The 19,486-nt window shown below is 40.6% G+C and overlaps 1 protein-coding gene across 1 annotated transcript in view; it reads right to left on the reverse strand.

The window, feature by feature from the left end:
* LOC139381714 (neurotrophic tyrosine kinase, receptor, type 3a) overlaps positions 1–19,486 on the reverse strand; it is a 253,132-nt gene that overhangs the window by 41,109 nt on the left and 192,537 nt on the right. The window contains exon 12 of the mRNA XM_071125444.1: positions 505–693. Coding sequence (XP_070981545.1) covers positions 505–693 — 189 coding nt within the window. The remainder of the gene's footprint in view (positions 1–504; positions 694–19,486) is intronic.

A 19,486-nucleotide genomic window follows, 5' to 3' on the forward strand; every position in this document is an offset into this window, starting at 1 on the left:
TATGGTTGTAGGTGCCAGGCACACTGGTTCAAGTGTGTCAAGAACTGCAACGCTGCTGGGTTTTTCACGCTCAACAGTTTCCTGTGTGTATCAAAAAGTGCCCACTACTCAAACGACATCCAGCCAATTGGAGTCAACATGGGCAGCATCCCTGTGGAATGCTTTCGAAGAGTCCATGCCCTGACGAATTGAGGCTGTTCTGAGGGCAAAGGTGCAGTGCAACTCTATATTATGAAGGTGTTCCTAATGTTTGGTATGCTCACTGTATATCCTATGAATAAATTATTGAATAAAAAATGGTCACACCTACAATGAGACATATAGTGCTGCTTCCCTCTAATATAGAAAAACACTTGAAGTCTTTCAGGGTAGGCCTAAATGGATTATTCTGTGTGAATGGATAGTGGGCACGTTGGACCTTGGGCTACACCTAGCCCATGTTGGTAGGGACAGACATAGGGATGATTAAAAACCTGAAAGTCAACAGAGCTGGTGTGTACTCACAGGTAGCAGGCTTGTTACAGTTGTGTCCGTGTCTGAAGTACTGCGGGTTCTCAATGACAGGGATACGGGTCATCCCGATGACCACAGCGTCTGGTCCCGCGTCAAGGGTACAGGGGGTGATGATGCCATGGTTGACATGGTGCAGGGGGCTGGCCGAGTCCTCCTCACCACTGATCACTGCTACTGGTCCTGAGGGGAGAATAGAGAATAGAGAATAGTGACATGTCCTAAAGCAAATTAAATGTCCTAAAACATTTGATCATCCTAAAGCCTATTTGAATTTTTTTCTTAATTGAAAGGGGAGAGCGAGAGAAAGCGAGAGAGCGTGAAAGAGAGCGAGAGAGAAAGCAGAGCGAGAGGAAGAGAATAGGAAGCAGAGAGGAGAGGGACTCTGTCAGACAGACAGACGTCATACAAAGAAATGCCATTACCCAAACATCATGGCTGCAGTTTAATCAAAATAGAATGCTGGAGGATAAATAAATGAGTTGGGCCATTCATAATGTATTAATATGTCTGAAAGCAATAAGCAGGCAGACTCATTTGTCAGTATAAGAATTATCTCTGTACGCCTCAGCTCAGTTGCCCTCGGAATACTTTAAGGAATCTAAACAAGTATTAACTGGCTTAGACTAAGTATGAACCAAACAGTCTTTGATACAATGGCCCTGGGCCACTATTATTCGTAAAATTCTAATCCTCACCCAGCCCTCACATTTCTCAATGTCCCATTCACCTCATACTCACTCTAACTGCTCTGTGCTCCTCCTCTGACAGAGCCGTGAGAAAACGGGAACAGGCAATAAATAGTAGTGTACATTCCAAGTCATTGTTTGATGAACGGCAGATATTTTACAGTGTGTACTGTACATAGTGTTAGATTGAGGCACAAAACAAGCTCTACTAAATGGATCCAATTCATTAGCAGTTCAGTGTACAGTCACTGCAAGCTGACACGCACAACATCCTGGCTTGACAAGCGATCAGGGAAGACAGATAGGATTCATGGACCCCTCCGTATGAAAGGTCAAGCGTTCAGACATAGGAGGTAGGGTCAACAGGCAATAGACTGACATATCATAGACACACACTGCTTGTTTAAACCCCCTTTCACACTAAGGTCAAATCCATGTGGACACATAGGCTCCAACAAGCATACACTCTTAGAATAAAAGGTGTTATCTAGAAGCAAAAAGTGTTATTCGGCTGTCCCCTTAGCGGAACCCTTTGAAGAACCATTTTCGGTTCCATGTAGGCCCTTTTCCACAGAGGGTTCTACATGAAACCCAAAAGGGTTCTATGTGGAACCAAAAAAGTTACTCCAATGGGGACAGTGTAGCATTATGGCACAAGGGCAATGCAATTGACACAGCATCAACAGCAGGGAGAAATCATGTGATTCCACCACACCTACTAGAGTAGAGCCAATCTCCCCACATGCAATCTACAAATGGTTAGTGTTGTGGGTCAAGGGGATGAGAGAAATAAGAACATTCTCAGCTCCTCAAAAGGTAAAAAAAAATTGATTTACTCTTAAAAAATGCATTATGCTGTGATAATGTCTTTGTGCGTCTCCTCTCCAGAAATCCAATACGATATAGGAAGTAAACATCTCCTCTCCAGAAATCCAATAAGATACAGGAAGTATACATCTCTCCAGAAATCCAATACGATACAGGAAGTATACATCTCCTCTCCAGAAATACAATATGATACAGGAAGTATACATCTCTCCAGAAATCCAATACGATACAGGAAGTATACATCTCTCCAGAAATCCAATACGATACAGCAAGTATACATCTCTTCTCCAGAAATCCAATACAGGAAGTATACATCTCCTCTCCAGAAATCCAATACCATACAGGAAGTATACATCTCCTCTCCAGAAATACAATATGATACAGGAAGTATACATCTCCTCTCCAGAAATACAATATGATACAGGAAGTATACATCTCCTCTCCAGAAATACAATATGATACAGGAAGTATACATCTCCTCTCCAGAAATGCAATATGATACAGGAAGTATACATCTCCTCTCCAGAAATGCAATAGAAATACATCGAAATGAGTAGGAATATGATTTAAAGATTTCCATATTTCTGTGCAATCACCATTTTGCTCATCTCTCAGACAGTCATAAACATCTGAGTAGAGAGTGAAAAGAACAAACTCTATTACGCAGCATATGCAAAGTTCTGCAGGAAAATGATAATAATGTCAGTAACAATTTTGGTTATCAACATGCACTGCAAGTGTTTTCCATCTCCCTTCACAATGCAATATCCATCACAGTTTGCTTAAATTCAAGACAAGAACATTGGGACAATTTGATGAAGTCAATTTTCACAGTAACTTCCAACATAACTTGCAACTGATCTAATCAGCAACACACAATCGACAGACGGGGTACCATCTATCTCAGATAACTGAAAGTCTTCCACAACAGGCCCTTCTTGACAACACCCCGAGAGGATCCCCATTTAGAATCAGCGGCATTAATAGATGAACCTGCATAGTGCATTAATCAAACAATGCTCAGGGTTTAGGACGTTGAGAGAAGAATGTTATGCTGTAACAGTGTAAATCAGCTCAGTGGTGGCCTGTGGAGTGGGGTGTATCTTTCTCTCTCTGAGTTGACAACTAAAGCAAAGCCCCTCTGTGCAGCTCAAACAAATGTGATTACTGTGGGAGCCTCCCATGGCGTCTGCGATGCCAAGTCTGTGGTAAGACAGAGGCAACTCAGCTGAACTGCCACCGGATTGGCTCCTTATTTCTTGTGTTCAAATAGTCACCCAGGAAAAGGAAGGAAGGAAACAGCGCAACAAAAAGACCATCTATTGGATGCCCAAGTTGAACCCTCTTATTTGCTTTTCGACTCATTAAACCGTCACACAATCAAACAAAGAATTGTTAGATTAATAAATATACAAACATGTTTCTAGTGTAAACACCCTAACTTATATGCACTATTTCTATAGAGATAATGATTCATTATAAATTGAAGCAAGGAAGCGTGGAATGTGATATTCATACACCTACCATACAGCACTCTTCACTAACACAACAATGTCACAGACATGACACTGGTGGCACTGCAGTGATGTACCTACAGTACGGTATGCAAGGTTGCTTGCTCTTGAGTGCCTTTGCTCATGTCTCTTGCTTACCTTCCAAGGCCTGTTGGGTGTATGCTGTCGGTTTTGATGTCTTTATAATTATCCACATGACTAACTAAGACCACCAGGGCACTGACAGGATAACAAGCCCACATAACTCTGCCTAACAAAGGCTCTGTCAATCAGGGTGAACCAACAGTGGAGCAGAAATCAATGCTGGGCTATCAATGTGGTGGGCCTTTAGTGACACTCTGTGAAACAGGAACATAATACTGTCTAAGATGCTGTGTGACAGACAGTATGCTGGGCCAATCAGGGGCCAACACATGAAGGGTTCAGGACGGCAGGAAGCATAATCACAGTAATCAGGAGGCTGATGTGTGGTTTCCATCAGACCATTATTGGCATCTAAAGCACTTTAATGATTAATGGGCAACATTCTGTTGCACCAACACTGAGGTAAAATGTCACCAATCAAAAACCTTTTAGAACATGAAAATTCCTGAAATTACCAGATAATCATTAGGATTATGAACATATTCTTATAGCGTACGGTAGCACATCACTTCCGGACAGTGGTAAGCTGTGATGAACCACAGTCTAAATATATATGCACATTTCAATACATTATCAAAAGATGATTAATTTTCAAGATCTGTAATGGAGAATTCATACCAAATGATGTTCAGGAAAGTATTCAAAAACATTATTATATATATAAACTCAGCAAAAAAAGAAACGTCCCTTTTTCAGGACCCTGTTTTTCAAAGATAAATAGTAAAAATCCAAATTACTTCACAGCTCTTCATTGTAAAGGGTTTAAACACTGTTTCACATGCTTGTTCAATGAACCTTAAACAATTAATGAACATGCACCTGTGGAATGGTTGTTAAGACACTAACAGCTTACAGATGGTAGGCAATTAAGGTCACAGTTATTAAAACTTAGGGAAAACGTAGGAAACTAAAGAGCCCTTTCTACTGACTCTGAAAAACACCAAAATAAATATGCCCAGTGTCCCTGCTCATCTGCCTGAACGTGCCTTAGGCATGCTGCAAGGAGGCATGAGGACCTCAGATGTGGCCAGGTCAATAAATTGCTATGTCTCTACTGAGAGACGCCTAAGACAGGGCTACAGGTAGACAGGATGGACAGCTGAAAGGGGGAGGCTTGCAAGCCGAAGAACACCATCCCAACCGTGAAGCACGGGGTGGTAGCATCATGTTGTGGGGGTGCTTTGCGGCAAGGAATGGTGCACTTCACAAAATAGATGGCATCATGAGGGAGGACAATTATGTGGATATATTGAAGCAACATCTCAAGACATCAGTCAGGATGTTAAAGCTTGGTTGCAAATGGGTCTTCCAAATGGACAATGACCCCTAGCATACTTCCAAAGTTGTGGCAAAATGGCTTAAGGAAAACAAAGTCAAGGTATTGGAGTGGCCATCACAAAGCCCTGACCTCAATCCTATAGAAAATGTGTGGGCAGAACTGAAAAAGCGTGTGTGAGCAAGGAGGCCTACAAACCTGACTCCATTACACCAGCTCTGTCAGGAGGAATGGGCCAAAATTAACCCAACTTATTGTGGGAAGCTTGTGGAAGGCTACCCGAAACGTTTGACCCAAGTCAAATAATTTAAAGGCAATGCTACCAAATACAAATTGAGTGTATGTACATTTGTCCACTATTATTCTGACATTACACATTCTTAAAATAAAGTGGTGATCCTACCTGACCTAAGAATTTTTACTATGATTAAATTACAATAATTGTGATAAACTGAGTTTAAATGTATTTGGCTAAGGTGTATGTCAACGTCCTACTTCAACTGTATATATACACACATACAGTACCAGTCAAACGTTTGGACACCTACTCATTCCAGGTTTTTCATTTTTTTAAACTATTTTCTACATTGTAGAATAATAATGAAGAAATCAAAACTATGAAATAACACATATTGAATCATGTAGTAACCAAAACAAAGTGTATATTTGAGATTCTCAATGTAGCCATCCTTTGCCTTGATGACAGCTTTGCACACACTTGGCATTCTCTCAACCAGCTTCATGAGGTTGTCACCTGGAATGCATTTCAATGAACAGCCTTGTTAAAAGTTCATTTGTGGAATTTCTTTCCTTCTTAATGCGTTTGAGCCAATCAGTTGTGTTGTGACAAGGTATGGGAGGTATACAGAAGATAGCCCTATTTGGTAAAAGACCAAGTCCAAATTATGGCAAGAACAGCTCAATAAGCAAAGAGAAATGACTGTCTATCATTACTTCAAGACATGAAGGTCATTAAATCTGGAACATTTCAAGAACTTTGAACGCTTCTTCAAGTACAGTTGCAAAAACCATCAAGTGCTTTGATGAAACTGGCTCTCATGAGGACCGCCACAGTAAAGGAAGACCCAGAGTTACCTCTGCTGTAGAGGATAAGCTCATTAGAGCTCAGATTAAAGCCCAAATAAATACTTCAGAGTTCAAGTAACAGACATCTCAACATCAACTGTTCAGAGACCGTGTGAATCAGGCCTTCATTATCAAATTGCTGCAAAGAAACCCCTCTAAAGGGACACCAATAATAAGAAGAGACTTGCTTGAGCCAAGGAACATAAGCAATGGACATTAGGCCGGTGGAAATCTGTCCTTTGTTCTGAAGAGTCCAAATTGGAGATTTATTTTCCTTCCGCCGTGTCTTTGTGAGACGCAGAGTAGGTGAACGGATGATCTCTGCATCTGTGGTTCCCACCGTAAAGCATGGAGGAGGTGGTGTGATGGTGTGGGGATGCTTTGCTGGTGACACTGTCTGTAATTTATTTAGAATTCAAGGCACACTTAACCAGCATGGCTACCACAGCCTTCTGCTGCAATACACCGTCCCATCTGGTTTGCTCTTAGTGGGACTATGATTTGTTTTTCAACTCATAGTCCCACTAAGAGAAAACCAGATGGGACGGTGTATTGCAGCAGAATGCTGTGGTAGCCATGCTGGTTAAGTGTGCCTTGAATTCTCCAGGCTGTGTAAGGGCTATTTGACCAAGAAGGAGAGTGATGGAGTGATGCATCAGATGACCTGGCCTCCACAATCACCCACCCTCAACCCAATCGAGATGGTTTGGGATGAGTTTGGAGCGCATAATCAAGGAAAGCAGCCAACAAGTGCTCAGCATATATGGGAACTCCTTCAAGACTGTTGGAAAAGCATTGCAGGTGAAGCTGGTTGAAAGAATGCCAAGAGTGCGCAAAGCTGTCTTTTTTTCCCCACCTTAATTTAACCAGGTAGGCCAGTTGAGAACAAGTGCTCATGTACAACTGTGACCTGGCAGTTGATGTCATCAAGGCAAAGGGTGGATACTTTGAAGATTCTAAAATCTAAATTATATTTTGATTTGTTAAACAAATTGGTTGGTTATTTCATAGATTTGATGTCTTCACTATTATTCTAAAATGTAGAAAATAGTACAAATAAAAACCCTTGAATGAGTATGTCCAAACTTTTAACTGGTGCTGTATTTACACACACACACACATTTTGCCTTTAGGACCAGAGGCTATATAATGAATGTTTTGCTGGCTGCCAGAAAGGCCACTTCTGCTAATTAGGTAATTTAATATGCTTTTTCCTTTCCTAGGTCATACCATAACTCCAGCGAGAAGTACCAAAAGAGTCAATGTGCAATGCTAAGGAGTCTTACCAAGGTCAAACTTTAATTCTATATTAATTTCCTTTCATCTCCAAGGGCTATATTGAATGTTGTATGACATTGATTCTCAACATCTGGTATGGATCAAATCTCTCAAATCTTTTAAATCTTTTTTTGATATGGCCACTAACCGCAGGTGTAGTAAAATGCAGCGATGACACCTTCCTCTGCAAACATCAGGTCCTTTTCCACATTATAACTTCAAAGTAGTTATTCATTACCCCATAACATGGTGGCATGTTCTATCACTTTTGTCAATTCTGAAAACCTAATTAACCCTCATACTATTAGTCATGTTTAGTGTTGCTATATCAATATAGACATTTGCGGTAATTTTGAGAGCACTCAAAAATACTTAATTCCGCCTGTAGTAATTTGATAAATAGGAAGGAACTTTATTTGAATCTAAGCTTCTCTGGAGACATAAGTTATCCATATTACCAGAGGGTGGAGGGGGACATGTATCAGGGATTTTGACCATATAGACCATATATTTTGAGACATAGCTACCCATGTACTTGCCTAAGAATGCACTTTTCTATGTACAATACCAAAATTCACTTATTTTTGTGCATATAAAAATTGGCCAGTGGTATGCAAAGTTTGCCAATGGTATGCATACTTGATAGAACTGCAGTACAGAACTCAGATACACTCTGAATCTTCACAGAGAGCTGTATTGGTGTGAATTCTTTGAAAAGTAGTTATTCTAGGGCAAATCTAAAAAGTCCATTTGATTTAAGGATTTCTCTGAAGACATCATGTTACGTTATATATATCCTCAGGCTCAGAGGGTGGAGGGGAACCTGTCCCAGTGATTTCTTACCAGATAGACCAATCACCTGGAGAGATGGAGCACCTTATGTATTCGCCTATTGTTATAACTGATTATAATTAGGTACAGTGTCTTCAGAAAGTATTCAGACCCCTTGACTTTTTCCACATTTTGTTGTGTTACAGCCTGAATTTAAAATGTGTTAAATTGAGATTTTATGTCACTGGCCGACACGCAATACCTCATACTGTCAAAGTGGAATTATGTTTTTAGACATTTTTACAAATTAATTTAAAAAAATGAAAAGCAGAAAAATCTTAAGTATTCAAGTCAATAACTATTCAACCCTTTTGTTATGACAAGTCTAAATAAGTTCAGGAGTAAAAATGTGCTTAACAAAACACAATAAGTTGCATAGACTCTGTGTGCAATAAGTGTTTAACATGATTTTTGAAGACTACCTCATCTCTGTGCCCCACATAAAATGATCTCTACGCCCCACACATAAAATGATCTCTACGGTCCCTCCGTCGAGCAGGGAATCTCAAACACTGATTCAACCACAAAGACCAGGGAGGTTTTCCAATGCCTGGTAGATGGGGAAAAAACTGACATTGAATATCCCTTTTAGCATGGCACTTTGGACGGTGTATCAATACACCCGGTTGCTACAAAGTTACAGGTGTCCTCCCTAACTCAGTTGCCGGAGAGGAAGGAAACCGCTCAGGGATTTCACCATGAGGCCAATGGAGACTTTAAAACAGTTACAGAGTCTAAAGGCTTTGAGAGGAGAAAACTGAAGCTTGATCAACAACATTGTAGTTACTCCACAATACTAACCTAAATGACAGAGTGAAGGAAGCTTGTACAGAAAACAAATATTTCAAAACATGAATCATGTTTGCAATAAGGCACTGAAGTAAAACTGCTAAAAATTATGTGGCAAAGAAATGCATTTCATGTCCTGAATACAAAGTGTTGTATTTGGGGCAAATCCAACAACACATCACTGAGTACCATTCTTCATATTTTCAAGCATGGTGGTGGCTCCATGTTTTGGGTACACTTGGCAAGGACTATGGAGTAAAAAATAAACAGAATAAGCACAGGCTAATAATAAGCACAGCTAAGCACAGGCAAAACCTGGTTCAGTCTGCTTTCCAACAGACACTGGGAGACAAACTCACCTTTCAGCAGGTCGATAGCCTAAAACACAAGGTCAAATAAACAATGAAGTTGATTACCAAGACAACATTGAATGTTCCTGAGTGGCCTAGTTACAGTTTTGACTTAAATTGGCTTGAAAATCGTTATTTTATCGTTCTGCCCCTGAACAGGCAGTTAACCCACTGTTCCTAGGCCGTCATTGAAAATAAGAATTTGTTCTTAACTGACTTGCCTAGTTAAATAAAGGTAAAATAAAAAATAAAAAAATGGCTGTCTAGCAACGATCAACTTGACAGAGCTTGAAGAAATGTAAAAGAATAATGTGCAAATATTGTACAATCCGGGTGTACACAGCTCTTAGAGACTTACCCAGAAAAACTCACAGCTGTAATCGCTGCCAAAGTTAATTCACAAGGAAAGTTCTAGGTGACCCCAAACTTTTGAATGGTAGTGTAAGTATTCACACTGTCAATGTATTCACATGTGTTGACTCAGGGGTGTGAATACTTACACTACCGTTAAAAAGTTTGTGGTCCTACAACTTTCCTTGATTGCAATGAAAACATACATAAAATTAGTTGCAAAATGAATAGGAAATATAGTCAAGACGTTGACAAGGTTATAAATAAAGATTTTTTTAATTGAAATAATTAATTGTGTCCTTCAAACTTTGCTTTTGTCAAAGAATCCTCCATTTGCAGCAATTACAGCCTTGCAGGCCTTTGGAATTCTAGTTGTCAGTTTGTTGAGGTAATCTGAAGAGATTTCACCCCATGCTTCCTGAAGCACCTCCCACTAGTTGAATTGGCTTGATGGGCACTTCTAACGGTCAAGCTGCTCCCACAACAGCTCAATAGGGTTGAGATCCGGTGACTGTGCTGGCCACTCCATTATAGACAGAATACCAGCTGACTGCTTCTTCCCTAAATAGTTCTTGCATAGTTTGGAGCTGTGCTTTGGGTCATTGTCCTGTTGTAGGAGGAAATTGGCTCCAATTAAGTGCTGCCTGCAGGGTATGGCATGATGTTGCAAAATGGAGTGATATGGCCTTCTTTCTTCAAGATCCCTTTTACCCTGTACAAATCTCCCACTTTACCACCACCAAAGCACCCCAGACCATCACATTGCCTCCAACATGCTTGACAGATGGCGTCCTCCAGCATCTTTTCATTTTTTTCTGTGTCTCACGAATGTTCTTCTTTGTGATCCGAACACCTCCAACTTAGATTTGTCTGTCCATAACACTTTCTTCCAATCTTCCTCTGTCCAGTGTCTGTGTTCTTTTTCCCATCTTAATCTTCTCTTTTTATTGGCCAGTCTGAGATATGGCTTTTTCTTTACAACTCTGCCTAGAAAGCCAGCATCCCGGAGTCGCCTCTTCACTGTTGACGTTGAGTTTTTGTGGGTACTATTTAATGAAGCTGCCAGTTGAGTACTTGTGAGGCATCTGTTTCTCAAACTAGACACTCTAATGTACTTGTCCTCTTGCTCAGTTGTGCACCGGGGCCTCCCACTTCTCTTTCAATTATTCTGGGTAGGGCCAGTTTGTGCTGTTCTGTGAAGGGAGTAGTACACAGTGTTGTACGAGATCTTCAGTTTCTTAGCAATTTCTCACATGGAATAGCCTTCATTTCTCAGAACAAGAATAGACCGATGTTTCTGTCCATTTTGAGCCTGTAATTGAACCCACAAATACTGATGCTCCAGATACTCAACTAGTCTAAAGAAGGCCAGTTTTATTGTTTCTTGAATCAGAACTACAGTTTTCAGCTGTGCTAACATAAATGCAAAATGGTTTTTCTAATGATCAATTACCCTTTTAAAATGATAACTTGGATTAACTAACACAATGTGCCATTGGAACACAGGAGTGATGGTTGTTGCTTCTAAATGGGCCTCTGTAAGTCTATGTAGATATTCCATTAAAAAAACAGCAATTTCCAGCTACATTTGTCATTTACAACATGAATAACAATGTCTACACTGTATTTCTGATTGATTTGATGTTATTTTATTGGACCCCATGTTAAGTGACCCCAAACTTTTGAACGATAGTGTAAGTAAATTAGATATTTCTGTATTTCATTTGAAATACATTTGCAAAAATGTATAAAAACCTGTTTTCACTTTGTCATTATGGGATATTCAGTGATGGTTGAGAAATAAAAAAAATGTCTAATCCATTTTGAATTCAGGCTGTAGCACAACAAAATGTGGAATAAATCAAGGGGTATGAGTACTTTCTAAAGGTACTGTATGATCATGTGCAAAACCAGAATTACCTTGCATATATGCTGAGTTGCAGTCCAAACAGCTTCTAAAAGTCTGTCAGTGGTATGAATACTTGGTAGAACTGTAATACAGAAATCAACTACCCTCTTAATGTACTGCTGTATTGGTCTGTATTCTACAGTGTTATATAACTACCACTGTATTCTACAGTGTTATATAAATACCAGAATTCCTATAATATACTCCAATATTTTTCACATTTTTAAAGATTTTTTTTATTTTATTACAATACAAAACATCCACATACAACTGACAACAAACACGCACACAAACATGCACAACATCACCCTGCCCAGAACCACCTGCTCAATCCCCATCTCTAGTGCCGTATCACACTCCGCCACATGGCCTCAAACTGCACCATTTTGTTTCTCTCTGTCGCCCACACACTTTCAACATTTAGATAATAAAGCATTTGACATTTTCAATTGTGTTAACCACAGAGAATTAGTTGATTTCCAGTTGAAGTACTGTATATACATTTTTTAAGATGATTGACTAGAAAAGTATCATCCAACACATTGTGTATCTCACTGTACCCTCATATGCCATGTCTTGAAATACGCAGACAGACAGACTAAAAGCAAATATACGATGTAAAACTTCTGACAGAAACTCCGCACATAACTTTTGGGCTTCATAACATTCCCAAAAGGCATGGATTATTACGTTTTAGTACTAATGTGGATTGCACTTTGAAAAAAATATATATTTTCATTTGATATAATATGCAAATGAGTGTAATTTTGCTAAAATAACAGTCTGTTTTGGTTATATTTCATTTCAGATAACATCATTTGAATATCTAATGATGTTTTGATAATAATTAAGTTGCTTTTTCCAATAGTTTTTGGGGTCAAAATTATCCCAATTGGTAATCCTTGCATGTAAAATATGTTAGTAGAATGAGGGTTAATGTATATGGAGAATTGAAAGTGTGATGGGCTCCCGAGTGGTGCAGTGGTCTATAAGGCACTGCATTTCAGTGCTAGAGGTGTCACTACAGACCCTGGTTCAATTCCAGACTGTATTGATTGGGAGTCCCATAGGGTGGCGCACAATTGACCCAGCTTCGTCCGGGTTAGGGTTTAGCCAGGGTAGGCCGTCATTGTAAATAAGAATTTGTTCTGACTTGCCGAGTTAAATAAACAAAAATAAAAGAAGAACATACATTAGTCAGTCCCTTTATTTTGCTCTCTGTTAGAGGCCCACATCAATAAAAGTGCTTGAATCAATTTCTCTAAGTGGTTGAACGGGGAATGCATTGTGACTCATCATGATGAATTCATACTAAGGCAATTACATTCCCCCACCTCTCTTTCACTCTGTCACCCCACTCTCCTGTCTCCTCAGATGCTGTGGATGTAGATTGTACAGAATAGGAGGCGCTATTTCTTTCCTGTAGGCCTATAACAAGACTGAACAGGATTCAGTGCAAATCTATGTGCACTAATAACTGCAATGTTGTATATGATTGGATGTTACTGAATGCCTAATGGTGGTAGGATATGACATACTGTAAGTGAAAATAAAAGGGCAATGATATGGTCAGTGCAGATTATTTTATAGAAATGGTTGCATCAACTAAAATCCATTTGCTTATACGTCACTGTGAATAGCATCTTCTGGATGATCTAAATAACTTAATATTATGCCTTTTCAATTGAAAGGGAACTTTTTCACCTGTCCACAATGTACTTTCAGTCCTTCACCAGGCCCGAGCTTTACATAAAGCACTTAAACACATTTCAAAGATGAATCATTTCTTCTAACATGCATAGCTTCAAGGCCAATCCTATTCATTGCCAAAAAGGAAACATCATTTTTAAATTCTCTTCTTATTCAACTGAAGAACAAAGGCAATTTAATAAGATGCTCAGATTGCCGGCAAAGAGCCAAGTGTTTCCTGGCAAGAGATGGACTGGAGGAGGAGAGGGAAGGAGGGCCGCGGGGCCGGGGTCAGGAAGTGGCAGCTAAACGATGGACAGCTCGGACTGTCAACTCGGGGACCTTTCCCCAGAACACATACGTCCCCAGAGAGCAGAGAGACAGTCACAGCAAACACCCTGCAACCACATCGCATCCACACAACAAAACACACCAACGAACCGCAACTTTAAATCTGTTTCTATTTTCTCCATTAAAGGAACACCCTTGGCTTCTAGACATTTTTACTTTGACTCCTGAAAGCAGATTTGTATATAGTATAATGTGATTCACACGGCCGTATCTGGTTTTTCCCGACAGCAACTGTCAAACAGAGCTGGTGTTGACTGCATATTCAATCAATGATAATGAGCATGTAGAAGTCCTTTCCTCCCAGACAGTTTCTCTCTGTCACCCCAGTTAATTATAGAAACCTAAAATAAACTTGAGCACATACGAAAAAAGAAGAAAAAAAAAGACATGTCGTTAACACATGCATAAAGAACATACAGTAGCAGAATACATTATTTTATGCTTTTGACTCTGCTAAGTGATGACTGACTGGGAGGTTTGATATTGGACCTGAGCTCTCCACTGAGTCTCTCTGCCTCCTCGTGGATCCATTAACAGCAGTGATTTGGCACTCGTTGCCATGGAGCCACGCTGTTCATCACAGCGTACATGTGACACAAAAAAGGAGACGAAGCATAGTGGCAGGAGAGGACAACTTACAGTAAACACTCCACATGAACTTCCAAAATAGCCTGCTAAACTGCACTAACACGTCTTCTCTCTTTGAAAACTTGGCATGAACCACATATACAGACTCATCCAAAATGCAGAGACATTGGGATAATAACAATTCGTTTTCAGCAACAGCTTTGCAACAAAAGAGCAAGGGGGATATTACAGTAAATTATGATTATAGCGGCAGCCATCAATGATTTGTCCTCTGCTACTTATGTTGCAATAACTGTAGGACACTGACGTCCTCTCTCTATTGTCCCCGACCCCCAAGTTGTGACTAACTGTGACAAAGTGCCCCAGGCATAAAGGTAGTCATTTTTACAGCCCTAAGCAAAGTAGGCTGTGGGATATTTATGGCTCAGCTACAAGAGGCGAAGTGTATTTTGTTTATAGCTGCATAAAAGCTCTTGGAGGGAGGCGAGGGGAATAGAAGGACAGTGCAGCAGCAGCCTGAGGGGACAGATGAAGGGCCAAAAGCAACAGAGGACCACTATCCAGAAAAATCAATCAATCACCTCCTATTGTCCAACACATCCAGTACCCCCACGCACAAGGTTAATTATTGTTCAGAGTGGCTCTGGATATGGAGTTTCTGTATCCCAATTTGCCCAGGCTAAAAATACAGATATTTCTGCACAAGTGCAATAATTGTTTTTGATTTGGCCGAGTGCCCACTCCACTGCCTACGTTGCTACCGCCCCCCCCCCCCCCTAATCGCCTTTGTCTGGTCACTGTTTGTTTGGGTTGGTGTTTGTCTGTGCGTGTGAGAGTATTCTGGGTGTGCCTGCATGCTGCAGTTCATTGAAATGCACACATGCTAATAATTGCATGTCAATAGGAAAGAAAGCAACCTTTCGTAAGGTCACATTTCAAGGCCAACAACATGATTTGAAGGAGATGGTATTGTCTGTAGTTGGAGAAGAATGGCTTGATGGAGTGTATTTGTAGTTCTCACACAGTCATATTCCTGCACTGTGACCTCACAGCAGAAAGGCTCTGGCTTGTGTTGTGCAAGAGCCTTTCTGATGGACCTCACAGCATTGTAAGCAAAGGGATCCTACTCGTGAAAAATGCACTGTATCACAAACCAAGGTTAACATGCCATCAAGTCTACGGCGCTATGCTCCATGGAAAACATGGTGCCATGAGGTGCATATCAGCCAAGAAGACTGGGATGCGTTAGGACAGCTTTTTTAATGGGAGAACATTTGTTGAGCTAAGTCTATGCATTGAAAGTGGAGGTGTTGTGTGGACCAGTGGCAATGGAGACAGTGAGCTGAGACCAAGAAGCATGACTTAGAGGAGGGGGAGTTGGAGCTGGGCCAGGTCAACTGGAGTCACACACAGCATTGTACTCACAAAAAAGTCTAGCAATGAAGTATAAACTTAGGAAAAACTAGATTTTTTTGGTGTATATTTTCCCATTTACAATAATGCATAATTAATATCAAAGTTCAAGTTATGAGCCCATATCTCAACTTAAAAGACACACCAGATATTATATACACTGAGTGTACAAAACATTAAGAACACCTTGCTAACTTTCCACAGTCGTGTCAAGTTGACTGGATGTCCTTTGGGTGATGGACCATTCTTGATACACACGGGAAACTGGCCCCTACTACCATAACCAGTTCAAAGGCATTTAAAATATTTTGTCTTGCCCATTCACCCTCTAAATGGCAAACGCACAATCCATGTCTCAATTGTCTCAAGACTTAATCATTTTTTAACTCTATAGAATACTCATCCAACTGAAAATGTATTAAAGAACTAAGTAACACGTTACCTCAAAGACAGCTCTACCAATTATGACAAAGAACGTGCATATACAGTGGGGAGAACAAGTATTTGATACACTGCCGATTTTGCAGGTTTTCCTACTTACAAAGCTTGTAGAGGTCTGTAATTTTGATCATAGGTACACTTCAACTGCTAGAGATGGAATCTAAAACAAAATCCAGAAAGTCTTAAGTAATTAATTTGCATTTTATTGCATGACATAAGTATTTGATACATCAGAAAAGCAGAACTTAATATTGGGTACAGAAACCTTTGTTTGCAATTACAGAGATCATACGTTTCCTGTAGTTCTTGACCAGGTTTGCACACACTGCAGCAGGGATTTTGGCCCACTCCTGCATACAGACCTTCTCCAGATCCTTCAGGTTTCGGGGCTGTTGCTGGGCAATACGGACTTGCAGCTCCCTCCAAAGATTTTCTATTGGGTCCAGGTCTGGAGACTGGCTAGGCCACTCCAGGACCTTGAGACTGCTTAGTTGCCCTGGCTGTGTGTTTCGGGTCGTTGTCATGCTTGAAGACCCAGCCACGACCCATCTTCAATGCTCTTACTGAGGGAGGGAAGTTGTTGGCCAAGATCTCGCGATACATGGCCCCATCCATCCTCCCCTCAATACAGTGCAGTCGTCCTGTCCCCTTTGCAGAAAAGCATCCCCAAAGAATGATGTTTCCACCTCCATGCTTCACGGTTGGGATGGTGTTCTTGGGGTTGTACTCATCCTTCTTCTTCCTCCAAACACGGCGAGTGGAGTTTAGACCAAAAAGCTCTATTTTTGTCTCAGACCACATGACCTTCTCCCATTCCTCCTCTGGATCATCCAGTTGGTCATTGGCAAACTTCAGATGTGCCTGGACATGCGCTGGCTTGAGCAGGGGGACCTTGCGTGCGCTGCAGGATTTTAATCCATGACGGCGTAGTGTGTTACTAATGGTTTTCTTTGAGACTGTGGTCCCAGCTCTCTTCAGGTCATTGACCAAGCCCTGCCGTGTAGTTCTGGGCTGATCCCTCACCTTCCTCATGATCATTGATGCCCCACGAGGTGAGATCTTGCATGGAGCCCCAGACCGAGGGTGATTGACCGTCATCTTGAACTTCTTCCATTTTCTAATAATTGTGCCAACAATTGTTGCCTTCTCACCAAGCTGCTTGCCTATTGTCCTGTAGCCCATCGCAGCCTTGTGCAGGTCTACAATTTTATCCCTGATGTCCTTACACAGCTCTCTGGTCTTGGCCATTGTGGAGAGGTTGGAGTCTGTTTGATTGAGTGTGTGGACAGGTGTCTTTTATACAGGTAACGAGTTCAAACAGGTGCAGTTAATACAGGTAATGAGTGGAGAACAGGAGGGCTTCTTTCTTTCTTCTTCTTTAATAAAATGCAAATTAATGACTTAAAAATCATACAATGTGATTTTCTGAATTTTTGTTTTAGATTCTGTCTCTCACAGTTGAAGTGTACCTATGATAAAAATGACAGACTTCTACATGCTTTGTAAGTAGGAAAACCTGCAAAATCGGCAGTGTATCAAATACTTGTTCTCCCCACTGTATACCCACAGTTACTGGCGCACCCAATTTAGGAGAAACTGTACCAGTGTGTACTTTCAACAGCTGCATCAACTGATCATTGTTTTAGGCAGTAAAAGGAAATCAAATATACAGACATCAACACAAATATTTGCCACAGTTAGTGGATAAGCAATACAATTAATAGTTGTTGGAATATAATAATCAATCAGAGACGGAACTAACCAATGCATTGACAAATTGCGCAATACGCAGGGAGATGGGACGTGTATACACAGTAGGAACACTGTAGAACAAACAAATGGTGCACTCATAAGTTTAAGGCAAAGCAATGGCAATAATGGAGTTCATTGAAATATAAATGTTTATTCTTTGCGCACATGGGAAGGAGAATTGTGGTTTTTGGTGATGAGAGAACAGTAGAGAGCTCGCATCATCACACAAGCCATTGTTTACAGGGAAAATAGGAGCAGGACATTATAGCGTGGAAAACACAACATTAGAATTGGAACTTAATTTGGCCAAAGAAAATGGCTCAACAGAATGAAACAAAATACTTGTGAACTGGTTTAAACCTTCACAAAAAGTTTTGAACAGGCTATATTGTAGCAATTACCAAGACCGATCAAGCCTACTATATTCATCTAAATACGGAGCACACAATTAAAAAGACAGATCCATCTGAATTTAGCCAACAAAAAAAGTCAGTGAAATAAATCGTTTTTTACATATTTAAAGGCTTGGTTTAGATGAATAGGCCTGCAATACAATAATTATAAAACAAATAATTATAAATACAAAAAATAAATATAGTTCCAAAATTGCTTCCTACCTGAATAGCGAGTTGCACAGTAGCCTGCATTTGGCCGCGGCAACATTCTTCTTATCTTTGGCCTTACAATACAACAACTTTTCCATACGGAGGACTTTCCCTTTGTAGGTTTTTGACTATAGGCCTACTTTCTAACTTTTTGATTTACATCAATTAAATATTGAAAAGTGAGAGCGCGAACAAATAACAAATGAAATAAATTAATTAGGCCCTATTCTAAAATGGATTAAATAAAAACAATTCTCAGCAATCTACACACAACACCCCATAATGACAAAGTGAAAACAGGCTATTATATATTTTTGCAAATGAAAAATATTTGCTATGAGACTCAAAAGTGAGCTCAGGTGCATCCTGTTTCCAATGATCATCCTTGAGATGTTTCTACAACTTGATTGGAGTCCTACTGTGGTAAATTAAATTGATAGGACCTGATTTGGAAAAGGCACACTCCTGTCTATATAAGGTCCCACAGTTGACAGGGCATGTCAGAGCAAAAACCAAGCCATGAAGTCAAAGGAATTGCCAGTAGAGCTCCGAGACAGCATTGTGTCAAGACACAGATCTGGGGAAGGGTAAGAAAAAAAATTCTGCAGCATTGAAGATCCCCAAGAACACAGTGGCCTCCATCATTCTTAAATGGAAGAAGTTTGGACCCACCAAGACCCCTAGAGCTGGCCACGCAGACAAACAGCATTCAGGTGAGAAGGGCCTTGGTCAGGCAGGAGACCAAGAACCCGCTGGTCACTGAAAGAGCTCTAGAGTTCCTCTGTGGAGATGGGAGAACCTTCCAGAAGGACAACAATCTCTGCAGCCCTCCACCAATCAGGCCTTTACAGACGGAAGCCACTCCTCAGTAAAAGGCACATGACAGCCCGCTGGGAGTTTGTCTAAAGGCATCTAAAGACTCTCAGACCATGAGCAGCAAGACTCTCTGGGCTGATGAAACCAAGATTGATCTCTTTGGCCTGAATGACAAGCGTCACATCTGGAGGAAACCTGGCACAATCCCTACGGTGAAGCATGGTGGTGGCAGAATCATGCTGTGGTGATGTTTTTCAGCGGCAGTGACTCGGAAAC

This window comes from Oncorhynchus clarkii, chromosome 2 (assembly GCF_045791955.1).
Source record: "Oncorhynchus clarkii lewisi isolate Uvic-CL-2024 chromosome 2, UVic_Ocla_1.0, whole genome shotgun sequence".
In the NCBI taxonomy this organism is placed as follows: domain Eukaryota; kingdom Metazoa; phylum Chordata; class Actinopteri; order Salmoniformes; family Salmonidae; genus Oncorhynchus; species Oncorhynchus clarkii.